The following is a 14,179-nucleotide window of genomic DNA, read 5'->3' on the forward strand; positions in this document are numbered from 1 at the left end:
CCCCTTAAAAAAAAAAAAAAAAAAAAACAAAAAACAAAACGGAGTCTATGACGCAAACTGCAGCGGTTCACATCGACTTTATTAACGGGGGGGTGGGGGGGGAACCGAGGGGGAGTGCATGCGGGGGTGTGTGTGTCCCCCCCTCTTAAAGTGGCGACGTCCACCCGAGCGGGCCGCCCCTCTTCCTTAAAGGGGCAACGTCCCCTTAAAGCGGCAACGTCCCCCATGGACCCAGCGGGGGGGAGGCGGAGCCGAACAGCAGCGGGGCGGGGCTGAGGCGAAGCCCCGCCCCTCAGGGCGGGCCGGGGGGGGCGGTTCTCTCCTTGCTGAGTCGCGCCAGCTCCTGCGACAGCGCCTCCAGGTCCTAGAGGGGGTGGGCGGGGTCAGAGGCCACGCCCCTCGCCTCAGACCCCCGCCCCCTTTTGCCAGAGGCCACGCCCCTTCTGCCCGAAGCCCCTCCCACCTGCCCCAGGTGCAGGTTTTTGGTGAGCTGCTCCTCCAACATGTTCTGCAGTTTCTTGTTCATCTCCCGCAGACCCTCCTCGCCCGGCCCCGTCCCCCGCCGGGGGGGACCGGGGGGTCCCGCTGCCTCTGGGGGGGGGGCATAGAGAGAGGGGGTGAGCGGGGGGGGGGTCAAAATTGGGGTACCGGGAGGGGCGGGGGGGTCCGGGACTCACCCAAGCGGCTGTCGCGGACGAAGCTCTGGATGATGGCGCTTTTGCGGCAGAGGTCCTCCGCCATCGAGGCGCTGCTCACCTCCAGGTGACGCACCTGGGGGGGGGGGGAAGGAAAGAAGGAAGAGGGGGGGGACACACAGTAATACACCCCACCCCATCCCAGTCCCTCCCAGTCCCCTCCCAGTACCTTCTCCTCCAGCAGCCAGCGCTCCTGCTGGCTCTGGGCCAGGCGCTGGAACAGCTCCGCCACTTCGGCGGGGGACAGGCCCCCCCCACCGGGGACCCCCCCGCCGCCGCCGCTGCCTCCCCCGGGGCTGCCTGAGCCTGACTGCGGAGATGGAAGGGCGGGGGGGGGCAGGGCAGGGAGGAGGAGGGTCAGCGGAGAGGGCTCCACCCCCTCGCTGAAGCCACGCCCACAACGCAGCTCCCCCCTCCCCACTCCAGACCCACCCTCAACGGGGAAGGGACCAGTGTGGGGCCGCATCCCACCCACAACCCACCCACAGCCCCTGCTATGACCCTACCCAAACTTCAAGCCACACCCCTGCGAGCCACACCCCCCTGAGCCACACCCCTGTGAGCCCCACCCAACCCCAGCCACACCCCCCCCCAACCCCAGCCACACCCCCACCTGCCTAGCCCACCCCTGGTGGGAACAGCCCCCTTCGTCAGCCAACAGAAGCCTCAGACCCCACCCCACCAGGCCCCACCCCCTCAGGCCCCACCCACCTTGGTACTCCCAGGGGCGGAGCCGTCACGCCCCAAGGAGGAGAGGCTGCTGCTATCGCCCCCCGGGCCCCGCCCGGGGGACCCCCCCTCCAGTCCCAGTTCTTCCAGCCCTGGGAGAGGTGGAACAAAACTGGGACCCAGGCAGGCGGGACGAGCCCCACCACCAACCCCCCCCCCCACGCCCCCCCCCGCTGCCTCTGGGGAAGAGAAAAAAAAAAAGGTTTCGGGTGCCCCTGCAGCACCCTATCCCTGTGGACACCCTGGCACCCCCCCCACCTTACCCCACACCCCCCCCCAGGGGACCCAGATATCCACGACCCCCCCCCCAAAACCCATTTTCCCTCCTACCAGCAGATCCAGACACCCCCTTACCCCCCACCCCACCACCTGCAGACCCACGAGAGCCCCCCCAAGGGGATGTAGGCATCCAGGGGCACCCCCCCTCCTTCAAGGGGACCCCAATACCTGGAAGCTTCCCCCCCACACCCCCCCCACAAGGGACCCCCGGCGTCCGGCTGACCGGTTCGGGCACGGGTGGGCGCCAGCAGCTCCTGCAGCCGCTCCTGCAGGCGGTCGGCCCGGCGGCGCTCCAGCTGCAGTTGCCGCTTCAGGTCCTTCAACTGGGGGGGGGGGGGTGACAATTCAGGGGGGGGGTCAGGGCCCCAAATGGGACCCCGGGCTCTGGACGGCACCCCAGCCCCCTGGGGACCCTCACCGCTGCGCTGCCTTTCTTCTCCAGGATGCGCTGCCCATCTCGGACGTCTTTCAGCTCCTGGGGGAACAGAGAGGGTCGTGGCGGTGGGGGGGGGATTTGGAGGGGTCCCAGCGAGGATTTGTGGGTGCTGAGGGGAATCGGGTGGGTTCTAGAGGGCTCAGAGAGAACCCAGGGGGTCAGAGAGAACGTGGTGAGGGGACCCAGGGGAGTTTGGAGACCCTGGGAGGGGATTTGGGTTTTCTGGGGGGTACTTGGGCAGCTCAGGGTCTCTGGTGGGGAGACCTGAGAGCCCCCCCATAGGAGAACCGGGGATCCCAATGAGGTTTCGGGTGGTCCCAGGAGGGCTGGAGGATCCCAGGGATCTGTGGTTCCCAGGGGGGAGCTGTGAGAGGGTCCCAGCGGGCTCAGAGAGGGGCTCTGGGGGTGGATTTGGGGGTACCTGGGGTGGGGGGGACTGTGAGAGGGTCCCAGCGGGCTCAGAGAGGGGCTCTGGGGGTGGATTTGGGGGTACCTGGCGCAACGCCTGGCCCTCGGCCTCCCGCAGCTCCCGCTGCCGCTCGGCATCTCCCAGCGCCGCCTGCAGCTCCCCGACGCGGCCCTGGGGACAGCGGGGGGGGGGGGGTCACACCCAGTCCCTGACACCTATAGGGCTCTATAGGGCCATGGGGGGAGAGGACACGGGTCCTATAACGCCCCAGGTGCTCCTACAGCCTCTGTAAGTCTGGCGGGGGCTCTACAGCATCGCAAAAACAATACAACTCTTTACGACGTCCTGCAGCATTGCTGGGTTCCTACAGCCCCTAAAAAGCCATAGGTGACTCTATGGGTTCTATAGGGTCTGGTGCACCCAACAGATCCTGTGACGCTCTAAGAATTCCTGATGATGATGTAAAATATAAAAAAAACGCCTCTGTCTCTTACAACGCTGTAAAACGATTGTAGTTTCTATACGGTCAGGGAGCTCCATGCAAGCTCCCTGTGCCCCCAAGGACCCTATAAAACCATACGGGTCTCTACTGTCTTTGCAGCGTCCCAAAGTTTTCTAACTCTTCTATACGACCACAACAGACCACGTAACTCCCCATAATTATCCATAATACATGTAACACCACTCAGATCTACGGAAATGCTATAGTAACGACATACAGAACTCTTATAATGACAACCCCGCAAAATCCTTCACGCCTCCTGCGCTCGCTATATATCGTCATCGCTATGAGCATTTCTACGGACCCTATAGCTATATGGGGTGCCTACAGACCCCCCCGCCGGGGTCCCTGCGGCTCCCACACCCGGGGCGATCCCCTATAGCCCTGCGCTCACCTCCAGCTCTGCCCGGTGCTGCTCGGCACGAGCGCGGGCGGCCGCCGCGTGTTCCTGCGCCTGCCGCTCCAGCTGCTCCTGATGGGAACGGACGGGGTCGGACTGGGGCGAGGAGGGGGATCCCTACCCCGGTGTGTGTGTGGGGGGGGAATAACGGTGGAGGGGAGAAGGCGGGGGGCTGACCTGCGCCTGCCGTCGGCCCCGCTCGCTCTCCCCGCGGGCGTCTTCCGCCTCCGCCAGCCGCCGCCGCAGCCCGTCCCGCTCTCCGGCGCAAGCCTGCGGGCGCAACGCCGGGCACGCGCCTCGCACACGCGTGTCCCAGGACGGCGGGGTGCAGCCAGGGCACCTCGGGGAGCTCAAGTTCTCCCAGGGTCCCGAAACCCCCCCAGGGATGGGGTCAAGGCACCTTTGGGACCCCCCCAAATCCCCCCTGGGGACCCCCAAAAGCCGCCAGGAATGGGGTCAGGATGCTTCTGGGACTCCAAATACCCCCAGGGGAACCCAAAAACTCCCCAGGGATGGAATCAGGAGCACTTTGGGGAGCCCTAAACCCACCCATAGACACCCAAAACCTCCGTGGGACAAGGTGAGAGGTACATTGGGGACCTCAAAGCCCCCCCAGGGATGCAAAACTACCCTCAGTAGAACCCCAAACCACTCTGAGGATTCCTAAACCACCCCCCAAGGGACACCCAACCCCCTGGGGACCACATGAGGGGCACTCTGGGGACCCCCCACCCCCCAAGGGATCCCAAACCACTCCCCAAGGGACCCCAAAACCCCTGGGGCCAGATGAGGGGCACTCTGGGGACCCCCCACCCCTCAAGGGACCCCAAACCACCCCCCAAGGGACCCCAAACCACCCTCCACGGGACACCCAATCCCCTGGGGACGAGATGAGGGACACTTTGAGGACCCCCCACCCCCCAAGGGACCCCAAACCAGCCCCCAAGGGACCCCAAAACCCCTTTGGGACCAGATGAGGGACACTCTGGGGACCCCCCAACCCCCTAAGGGACCCCAAACCATCCCCCAAGAGAACTCCAAACCACCTCCCAAAGGCCACCCAACCCCCTGGGGACCAGATGAGGGGCACTCTGGGGACCCCCCACCCCCCAAGGGACTCCAAACCACCCCCCAAGGAACCCCAAAACCCTTTTGGGACAAGATGAGGGACACTCTGGGGACCCCCAACCCCTCAAGGGACCCCAAACCACCCCCCCAAGGGACACTCAATCCTCTGGGGACCAGATGAAGGACACTCTGGGGACCCCCCCACCCCTCAAGGGACCCCAAACCACCCCCCAAGGGACCCCAAACCCCCTGGGGACCAGATGAGGAGAACTCTGGGGACCCCCTACCCCCCCAAGGAACCCCAAACCTCCCCCAAGGGACCCCAAACCACCCCCCAAGGGCCACCCAACCCCCTGGGGACCAGATGAGGGACACTCTGGGGACCCCAAACCACCCCCAAGGGACCCCAAACCCCCTGGGGACCAGATGAGGGACCCCCACCGCCCCCCTGGGATTCCCAAGCTCCCCCCCAATCCCACCTGGAGCTGGGCGCTGAGGGCATCACGCTGCGCCTGCGCCTCCTGCAGCTCCCGGGCCAGAGCCCCACGCTGTTCCCGCAGCCTCGCCTCCGCCTGCCGCCCCACACAGCGCTCTATAGGGCCCTATAGGGTCCAACGGCACTGCCCCGGGGCCGTATGGGGACGTATAGAGCTGCTCCAGGCTGCCCGGGGCTGCCCAGACCCAGACAAAGCTGCCCTGGGGCCATCAGTTGCCACAGGAGGCCGTATAGATCCTATAGATCCCCCGTAACGCCGTAAGCGGCTCAACCCACCCCTCCCGCGTCACAGGGGGCCTCTCCGACACCCCAGGGGGCTCCCACACCAAGGGGTGACCCCCAGCAGCCTCCCAGGACCCCCACAAAGCCATGGGGCACCCCTAGAACCCCCCCCCAGCACCCCACGGGACCCCCGATGCCGAGAGATGCCCCCCCCAGGTGCCCCCACCTGGGCTGCAGCCTCCAGCTCCTGCTGCAGCTGCTGGTTGCGGGCCTGGAGCTCCCGAAATTCCTCGTCCCGCTGGGCTCGGAGTTCCTCCAACTCCATCCTGGGGCGCACAGGGGGATCCAGGTGTCCGGGGGGGTCCCAGGGATCTGGGGTGGGGGGGACGCCGGGCCCCCCCTATGACCCCCAGGGGCCACTTACTGACTGTCCCTGAGCAACGTCTCCTTTTCTGTCTGCAACTGGAGAAAGCTAGGAGAAAAAGAGATAAAAATAGACAAAAAAAAAAACAAAAAACCCCATGTTGTGCTTTAAAAACAACCCCGGCATCTAGCCCCCCCAAGGGGACCTGGGCACTCTTACCTCTCTTGCTTCTTCCTCAGTTTCTCCGTCAGCTGTGGAGAAAACACAAAAATCGCTAGTGAGTGAGACGAACACAATCTCTCCCACCCCCCCAAATCCCCCCAGACCCCACCGAGAGCCCCCAGAACCCCCAAAGTGCTCCCAAACCCCTCTGAAACCCCAGAAATCCTCCTGGGACACCCCGCGGATGCCCCCAAATCCCCCCCGGGACTCCCCTGAGGGCCCCAGGACCCTCCTGAGACCCCCAAAAGTCCCCACAGACTCCACTAAGGTCCCCGAAGATCCCACAAATCTCTCTGGGACCCCGAACCCCCCACCACCCCCAAATGCCCCCCAGGGCTCCCCAAAAGGCCCCCCCCTTACCTTGGCCACCTCTGCCTGCAGTTGGGCCACCTCCGCCTGCAAGAGACTCCATGAGACCCCCAGAGACCCCCTCCATCCCCTCTGTTTCACCTACACGCCTCGCAATTTGCTGTACCTCCATGGCGACCCGTTGCCCCTAAATTATTTCCGACTTTCAATTACATTTTTATTCTGTATCCCCCAAAATATTTATCAAAATCTCCATCCCCCATCCAACCCCAAAACCTCCTACGTGTTTCTTTCTATTTAATATTTTTTCACGAGACTCCTGCTTCTTTATCAACCCCCAAACTCTACTCCCCCCCAACTTATATTTCTCCCCACACCCACTCATCCCTCCCAACCTCCCCCCGTTTCCCCCAAAATTCTCCTCCCCCGTACCCCTGAACCTTCTTTAAAGTTTCCCCAGACCTTCTACAGACCCCCCTAAGACCCTCCTACCCCCCCATATTCCCCCCCCAACATACCTGAGCGGCGGGCGCTGGGGGTTCCCTGCACGGACCGTCACCCCCGGCCCCCTCCTCTGTCGGCCGCAGCTCCCTGGGGGGATCCGGGGGGGCTGCGAGGGTGGGGGTCAGACCCACGGTCCCCCCATCATAAACCCTCCCCAGCTCCATAGGGACCCACAGAGCCCCCGTATCCACCAGACGGGCACTCTGTGCCCCACAGAGACCCCATATCCCCCCCCCTAGAAAATGATACTACCCATATAAACACCCACTCCCCCCATAGAAGCCCCCCCCCCAGATCTCCAGGACCCCAACACCCCCCAGGGAAGACCCCAGAACATCCCCACACCCCCAGGGAACCCCAAATTCCACAAAGACCCTGACACACACCCCCCCCCTCCCCACACCAGGCACCCCCTCACCATCCGTAGACGCCGGGGGGGCCACGCTGTCACCAGCGGCCCCATCCTGGGGGGGTTCTGCGGAGGCCAAGGAGTCCCGGGGGGGTCCTGGGGGAGCCCCCTCCCGCAGCTGCCGGTTTTCCTCCTCCAGTCCCTCGATCTGTGCACACAGCTGGGACCCCCACCCAGGTTAGGCACCCGTGGGACCCTCAGGCTCCCCCCCCCCAGAAGCAGGGAACCCCCATGGGACCCAAAGAGACCCCCCCCCCGAGACCCCTCACAAGGTGTCGGGCATTCCCTGTGATAACACCGGGCACTGCCAGGGACCCCAAAACGATGCCAAGAGACCTCCCCACACCCTGAAAACGACGCTGGGGACCCCCAGGGACCTCCCTGGTAAAGCAGAACCACCCAGAACGACACTAGGGCCCCCCCCAAGAACCCCTAAAATGGTACTAGGAGGCTCAGGGTGACATTACGGCCCCCCGGGATGGCCTGGGGGGGATATTGAAGTCCCTGGAGGGTCCAGGACCCCCACCTTGGCCAGCTCACGCAGCAGGGTGCTGTTCTGGAGACGGAAATCATCCTCCTGGCTCTGGAGCTTCCCCTGCAGCATCCGCGTCTCCCCCAGCAGCGCCTCCACTTCCTGGGGGAAGACCCACCACCTGTGGCTGGGACCCCCAGAACTGCCCCCAGGCCCCCCCCGCAAATCCCCTCTGGACCCCACAGCACCCCTGACAGCACCCACAGCGACCCCTGACACCCTCAAACATGGACCTTACAGAAATCTGCACGACTCAGGAACGCCTCAAGATCTCTTGGGACACCCCCAGCCCCCCTAGAGACCCCCCAGGATGCTTAGAAACCCACCCAACATCCCTAGAGACTCCCTAAGCCCCCCCAGCACCCTTGGAGGCACCACAAGGACCCTGTGAGTGTTCGCAGGGACCCCCCCCAGCACCCCTAGAGAGCTCCCAGGATCCCCCAGCACATCCGAGGAGCACCCCAGCGTCCTGAGAGACCCTCTAGGGTGCTTTACCATCCCAGAAACCCCCCAGTACCTCCAGAGAACCCCCCCAACCCTTCTCTAGCACCGTTAGAGACCCCCCAGGACCCCCCCAACACCTCCAGAGACTCCTGCAGCACCTACAGAGGCAGCCTCCCCAAGACCCCCCCCCCACCAGCACCAATACAGATCCTTATCAGAAACCCCCCCAGCACCCACACACAACCACCCAGGACCCCCACCAGCACCTATAGAGATCCTTATCAGAACCCCCCCCCAGCACCCACACACAACCACCCAGGACCCCCACCAGCACCTATAGAGATCCTTATCAGAAACCCCCCCAGCACCCACACAGAAACACCCCAGACGCCTCTCCAGCACCCACAGAGAACCGCCCAGGACCCCCACCAGCACCTATACAGATCCTTATCAGCATCCCCCCCAGGACCCACACAGAAACACCCAAGATGCCCTCTCAGCACCCACTGAGAACCACCCAAAACGCCCCCCCAGCACCTATAGAGATCCTTATCAGAATCCCCCCCCAGCACCCACACAGAACCACCCAGGACCCCCCCCCAGCACCTATAGAGATCCTCATCAGAATCCCCCCCAGCACCCACACAGAAACACCCAAGACGCCCCCACAGCACCCACACAAAACCACTCAGGACCCCCCCCAGCACCTATAGAGATCCTCATCAGAATCCCCCCCAGCACCCACACAGAAACACCCAAGACGCCCCCCCAGCACCCACACAGAACCACCCAGGCCCCCCCCAGCCCCCCAGCACCCACCTGCGCCTTCTTACTCTTACTGAGGGCCTGCAAGAGAAGCGGGGGGGGGTGTCACAGCGGCACCGGGGCGGGGGGGCAATTAGAGACCACAGCAGCGGCTCCCCTTTACCTTATTGGCTTTAGCCAAATCCTTATCCAGCGCCTGCACCCTCTGCCGCAGCCCGGACAGCTCTAGGGGGGGACACGGACCCTCAGGGAGGAGGCAGACCCCGGGACCGGTGTCCCCCCCCAAACCCCCATCCCACCCCCGTACCGGCGCCGTTCTTCCGCAGCTCGTCCGAGAGCCGGTAGTTCTCCGTCCGGAGCTCCAACAGCTGCGCCTGGGAGAAGGGTTACGGGGGTTTAAAAAAGGCGGTGAGGCCGAAATTCCCCCCCCCGGACCCGGCCCGGCCTCACCTGCATCCGCTGGAACTCCTCGGCCGACAGGGCCTGCGCCATCTTGGCGCCGCGGGAGGACCCCGCGGGGCGGGGCCGGAAGCGGACGCTCTGGCTGACCCTCGAGGAGGCGTAGAGACGCGGAAGTGATCTCACTCCGCCGCCATAGAGCTCGGGGCGGAAGTCATCCCGATGGGTAGAGAGGGCCCTGCGGGTACCATAGAGAAGACTGTTCCGGGCGCGGCGGGCGGTACCGTAGGCCGCTATAGGGCCCTCAGGGCACCGTAAGACCCACACAGACACACCCCCCCCGCGCTGTGGGGCTCATGGACTGTTCCCCACCCCTATAGAGTCCATAGGAACCCCCGCCCGTGCTCTATAGGCCCCACTGGTGGGGCTCATGGACTGTTCCCCACCCCTATAGAGTCCATAGGAACCCCCCCCCCGTGCTCTATAGGCCCCACTGGGTGCTATGGGCCCTATTGGGCCTCCCCCGGATCTATAGGCTCCCTATAGGCGGCCTAGAAGCCCCCCGGTTCTATAGGCCCCGGCCCCCCCCCCAGCAGCGGGCGGCTCCTCGTTAACAAACGTTTATTTTCCATTTGAACGGTTTCCGTACAAAATGAGGGCGGAGGGGTAAAGGGGGGGGTGTGCGGCTCCTTTAAGTGGGGCCGGTGGGCGGGGCCTCTAAAAGAGGGCGGGGCCGAGGGCGGGGTTAGTAACGGCGGGCAGGGCGGCGTGAGAGTGACAGCGGGGGAGGGCGGGGCTTCGCGCCTGAGGGCCCAGCCCCCAGGAGCCCGTTGGGTGGGGGAGAGAAGGGGCGGGGCCAGCCGGGGAAGGGGGCGGGGCTTCTCCATGGGGCGGGGCTTTCCCTGAGGGATGGGGCTTTCCCCCTCGGGGGCGGGGCTTTCCCCCCTCGGGGGCGGGGTTTCCCCTCATGGGGCGGGGTTTCCCCCTCTGGGGCAGGGCTTTCCTGCTCTGGGGCGGGGTTTCCCCCTCTGGGGCGGGGCTTTCCCCCCCGGGGCGGGGCTTTCCCCTCATGGGGCGGGGTTTTCTCCCCTGGGGCGGGGCTTTTCCCCCTGAAAGGGCGGGGCTGAAGCCTTAAAAGGGCCCCATCCAAGCGGGGCCGACGCCAGCGCCTTAAAAGGGCCACAACGGTGGGGCCCGCCCTTAAAGGGGCCATTCCCCAGCCGAGCTCCTTTAAGGGCGCCCCCCCACCCATCCCGGGCGTCTTAAAAGGGCAACACCGCGGCGGCCCCCCCCCCCCGAAAAGGGGACCGCCATCGCTTAAAAAGGGCTTGCCCCTTTTAAGAGCCTTAAAATGGCACTATGTGGTCCCCACCTGAAACAGCCATCGAGGTGTTTGGGGGGGTTGGGGGGGGTGGGGGGGGGGTCAAGGGGTGCGTGGGGGTCCCTAAAAGGGCCACACGTGGTGGGGGAGGGTCCCTAAAAGGGCCACACCTGGTGGGGGAGGGTCCTTAAAAGGGCAACGCCCGAGGGTCCCTTAAAGGGACGGCGCGGGTGGCGTTCAGGGCTCGTCCTCCATGCTGAGGCTGCTGCGGGGGCTGGAGGCGCGGGAGGGTCCGGGGGAGGCGAGGAGGGCGCCGGGGGGGCCGAGGGGCGAGAGTCCCCCGGCGTCGTCCATCAGGATGTCGTCCAAACCGCTTTCGGGCCCCCCCAGGAGACCCAGTCCCGGGGGCAGGTCGTCGGCCAGCGCGAGGTCCAGGAGGCACTGGGGAGTGGGGGGACCCCCTGGGGGGAAGGGGGGACCCCCGGGGGCCTCTTCGCAACCCCCCTCGGCCGCTGGAGCAGCCGGAGGGCTCAGGGGGAGCCCGTGCAGCTGCGCCTGCAGCTCCAGCTCCTGGCGGGGGGGGGACGACAGGCGAGGTCAGCGACCCACGGACCCAAATATCCCCCCAGAGGTAACCCCAGCGCCCGGCTCAGCCCGACCAGCCTCACGATAACGCCCCCGTTCCCCTGATTCTACTCCCCCCGGCCCCACAGGCACCCCCCTTCCAGGCATCTGACAATCCTATAATGCCCCCACAGCCCCTCCGAAGCCCCCCCCCCTACTTCTACCAAACCCCCCAAAACCCCCCCCTACTTCTACCATAAAGTCCCCCAAACCCCCACTCTGCCCATTCCTAACCCTGTGTGTCCCCCCCCATCCCACCCCCCCCAAAGCCTCCCAGCCCCTCTCCAGCCCCACAGCCACCCCCATTCCACCCTCCCCAGCCCCATAAACCACCCCCCACCCCCCCACTCGTGTCCCCCCCCCCCCCCCCCAGACCTGGACGCGGAGCTGCAGGCTGCGGTTCGCCTGCTCCAGGCGCTGCTGGTGGAGCTCGAGCTCGCGGGAGCGCTGCGTCTCCTTCTGCAGCTTGCGGATGTAATCCACCGAGGCTTTCAGGATGGTGCCCTTATTCCAGCGCATCTCCCTGCCAGCATCGGGGGGGGGGGGGGTTTAGGGTCCCGCTGGCACCCCCCCCCCCCCCAGCTGCCGGGGGGGTCCCCAGCGCCCACCCAGATACCGGGATCCCGCGGGGAGCCGGGTCGCCCACTCACGGGTCGTTGGATTTGGGGATGAGGGTCCCTAATTCTTTGATGCGGTCGTTGATGTTGAAGCGGCGGCGGCGCTCGACTGGGGGGGGGGGGAACATGTCAGACCCCCCCGGTTGCCCCCCCCCGACCCCGCCGGGACCCCAGGCACATCCAGCCCCGTTGCCCCCCCCCCCCTCCCCCAGCTCACTCAGGTTGTGGTTGTCCTTCTTCTGCCGCTCCTTCAGCAGCGCCTTCGCCTCCGTTTCTGGGGAGAGGGGGGGAAAAAATCACCGACCCCCCCCCCTTCACGCTGCCACCCCGACCCCTCCCACCCCACCAGGGACCCCCCTTGAGCCTCCGGGTCCCGCAGGGACACCCCAAGGACCCCCCCCCAAAAAAAAACCCTTTTTGCCCCATCCCACCCGCCTCGTAGCGATCCCCAGGACCCTCCCATACCCCGCAGACCCCCCCCCAGACCCCTTCCACCCCCAGAAGGACCCCCCCATACCCCGTAGGACCCCTCCCCAGCCCCCCAGGGACACGCCCAGGGTGTGTCCCGCCCCCACCTACCCGAAAGCTCAGCCTTGACGCGGGGCAGCTCGGCGGGGCAGGAGCTGCTGCCCCCCTGGGGGGGGCTGAAAACCTCCAGGAGGGGCGCGGGGGCGGGCAGCTGCCGGCGGAAAGGGTGGGGCGGGGTGGGGTCAGCGTGACCACGCCCCACCGGCCACACCCCGGCCAGCCCTAGCCACACCCACTCGGCCCAAACCACGCCTTCCCCCCCCCCTTCTCCCCCAAGCGGGTCCAGCTCCACCAGGGGGGCGTGGCCACGCCCACCCAAGCCACGCCCCCACGCTTAAACCACGCCCATGTCTGGCACGGCCTTGGCCACGCCCCCTCGAGTAGGCCCCACCCTCCCTTGACCAGAGTGGGAGACGCGGGCCACGCCCACCTCTCAGGCCCCGCCCCCCAGCATCACCTTTATATGACAACGCCCTCCTGCCTTATATGGGGTGGAGGCCACGCCCCCCGAGGCTCCAGTGGGTGGAGCTACAACAAGCCACACCCCCAAGCCAGGCTCCGCCTAAGGCCACTCCACACCGTGGTTACAGCCAATGAGGTGCGTCGGGCAGGGCTTGTTCATGCCACGCCCCCCCGGGCGGAAAGGGGCGTGGCTTGTGGTAGTCCCCGCCCCCCTCAGCTCTTAAAGGGGCCGCGTACCGTGTTGGGGAGCTGCAGAGCGCCCTCGGCCGGACCGAAGCTGAGCAGCTCGTCGTAGCTGGATTCCAGGCTGATGATCTCATCGATGACGTCATCGATCTGCGGGGGGGGGGGATGGAGAAAACCACAAAACACCCGTCACAGCCCCCCCCTGCGCCGCGTCACCGCCCCCAGGCATTGCATCACAGCCCCCCGCCCTGCCCCGCCCTGTATGGCATCACCGCCCCCAGGAATTGCATCATCAGCCCCAGCTATCACATCACCGCCCCCGCCCGGCTCCGTATGACATCATAGGGTTGCCTCACACACACCTCCCCCCCCAGTACCACGCCCCCATTCTGTGGGGTGACATCACGTTGCTCTCGTGGGGCATCGTGGCCCCCCCATGTGACATCACAGCCCCCCAGCGTGACATCGCAGCCCCCCTCACGTGACATCACAGCCCGCAACATGACACTACAGCCCCCCAACGTGACATCACAGCCCCCCGCATGATATCACAGCCCCCCACATGATATCGCAGCCCCCCCAACATGACGCCACAGCCCCCCAACGTGACATCACAGCCCCCCCATGCGACATCACAGCCCCCCAACGTGACATCGCAGCCCCCCAACATGACATCACAGCCCCCCCAACGCGACATCACAGCCCCCCAACGCGACATTGCAGCCCCCCAACATGACATCACAGCCCCCCAACGCGACATCGCAGCCCCCCAACATGACATCACAGCCCCCCACGTGACATCACAGCCCCCCAACGCGACATCGCAGCCCCCCAACATGACATCACAGCCCCCCCAACGCGACATCGCAGCCCCCCAACATGACATCACAGCCCCCCACATGACATCACAGCCCCCCAACGCGACATCGCAGCCCCCCAACATGACATCACAGCCCCCCACGTGACATCACAGCCCCCCAACGCGACATCGCAGCCCCCAACATGACATCACAGCCCCCCACGTGACATCACAGCCCCCCAACATGACATCACAGCCCCCCACATGACATCACAGCCCCCCAACGTGACATCGCAGCCCCCCCACGACATCACCCCCCCCCCCCCACGACCTCGCAGCCCCCCCTCGCCGTCCACGTCCCGTCCCCCCCCCGTCCCTCACCTCCTTCTCGGAGCCGGGCCCGATGTGGAGCAGCGCCAGGGGGCTGTGGGGGGTGGGGGGCGCCGGGGGGGGGGGCC

At 65.9% G+C, this 14,179-nt stretch overlaps 2 protein-coding genes across 2 annotated transcripts; both read right to left on the bottom strand.

The window, feature by feature from the left end:
* Positions 1–64: 64 nt before the first annotated feature.
* GRIPAP1 (GRIP1 associated protein 1) lies at positions 65–9,381 on the bottom strand. The gene is made up of 22 exons (XM_075018581.1): positions 9,236–9,381; positions 9,093–9,159; positions 8,949–9,010; positions 8,840–8,866; positions 7,571–7,678; positions 7,054–7,204; positions 6,650–6,741; positions 6,183–6,218; positions 5,820–5,851; positions 5,661–5,708; positions 5,463–5,562; positions 4,998–5,090; positions 3,628–3,720; positions 3,445–3,522; positions 2,633–2,719; positions 2,122–2,178; positions 1,927–2,026; positions 1,407–1,516; positions 865–1,005; positions 678–771; positions 464–591; positions 65–364 (listed from the first exon to the last, which is right to left on the bottom strand). Exons 1-22 carry the CDS (start codon positions 9,275–9,277, stop codon positions 293–295), a joined length of 1,818 nt encoding a protein of 605 aa, XP_074874682.1. The 5' UTR covers positions 9,278–9,381; the 3' UTR covers positions 65–292.
* Positions 9,382–9,788: 407 nt separating this feature from the next.
* TFE3 (transcription factor binding to IGHM enhancer 3) lies at positions 9,789–14,171 on the bottom strand (the record flags this gene model as incomplete). Its single annotated transcript, XM_075018643.1, has 7 exons — positions 9,789–11,075; positions 11,505–11,652; positions 11,780–11,855; positions 11,964–12,020; positions 12,326–12,425; positions 12,974–13,072; positions 14,103–14,171. Coding segments are annotated over 7 exons (882 nt in total), but the record flags the coding sequence as incomplete, so codon positions are not given.
* Positions 14,172–14,179: the final 8 nt, after the last annotated feature.

Source organism: Buteo buteo, chromosome 30 (assembly GCF_964188355.1).
Source record: "Buteo buteo chromosome 30, bButBut1.hap1.1, whole genome shotgun sequence".
NCBI classification, from domain to species: Eukaryota; Metazoa; Chordata; class Aves; order Accipitriformes; family Accipitridae; genus Buteo; species Buteo buteo.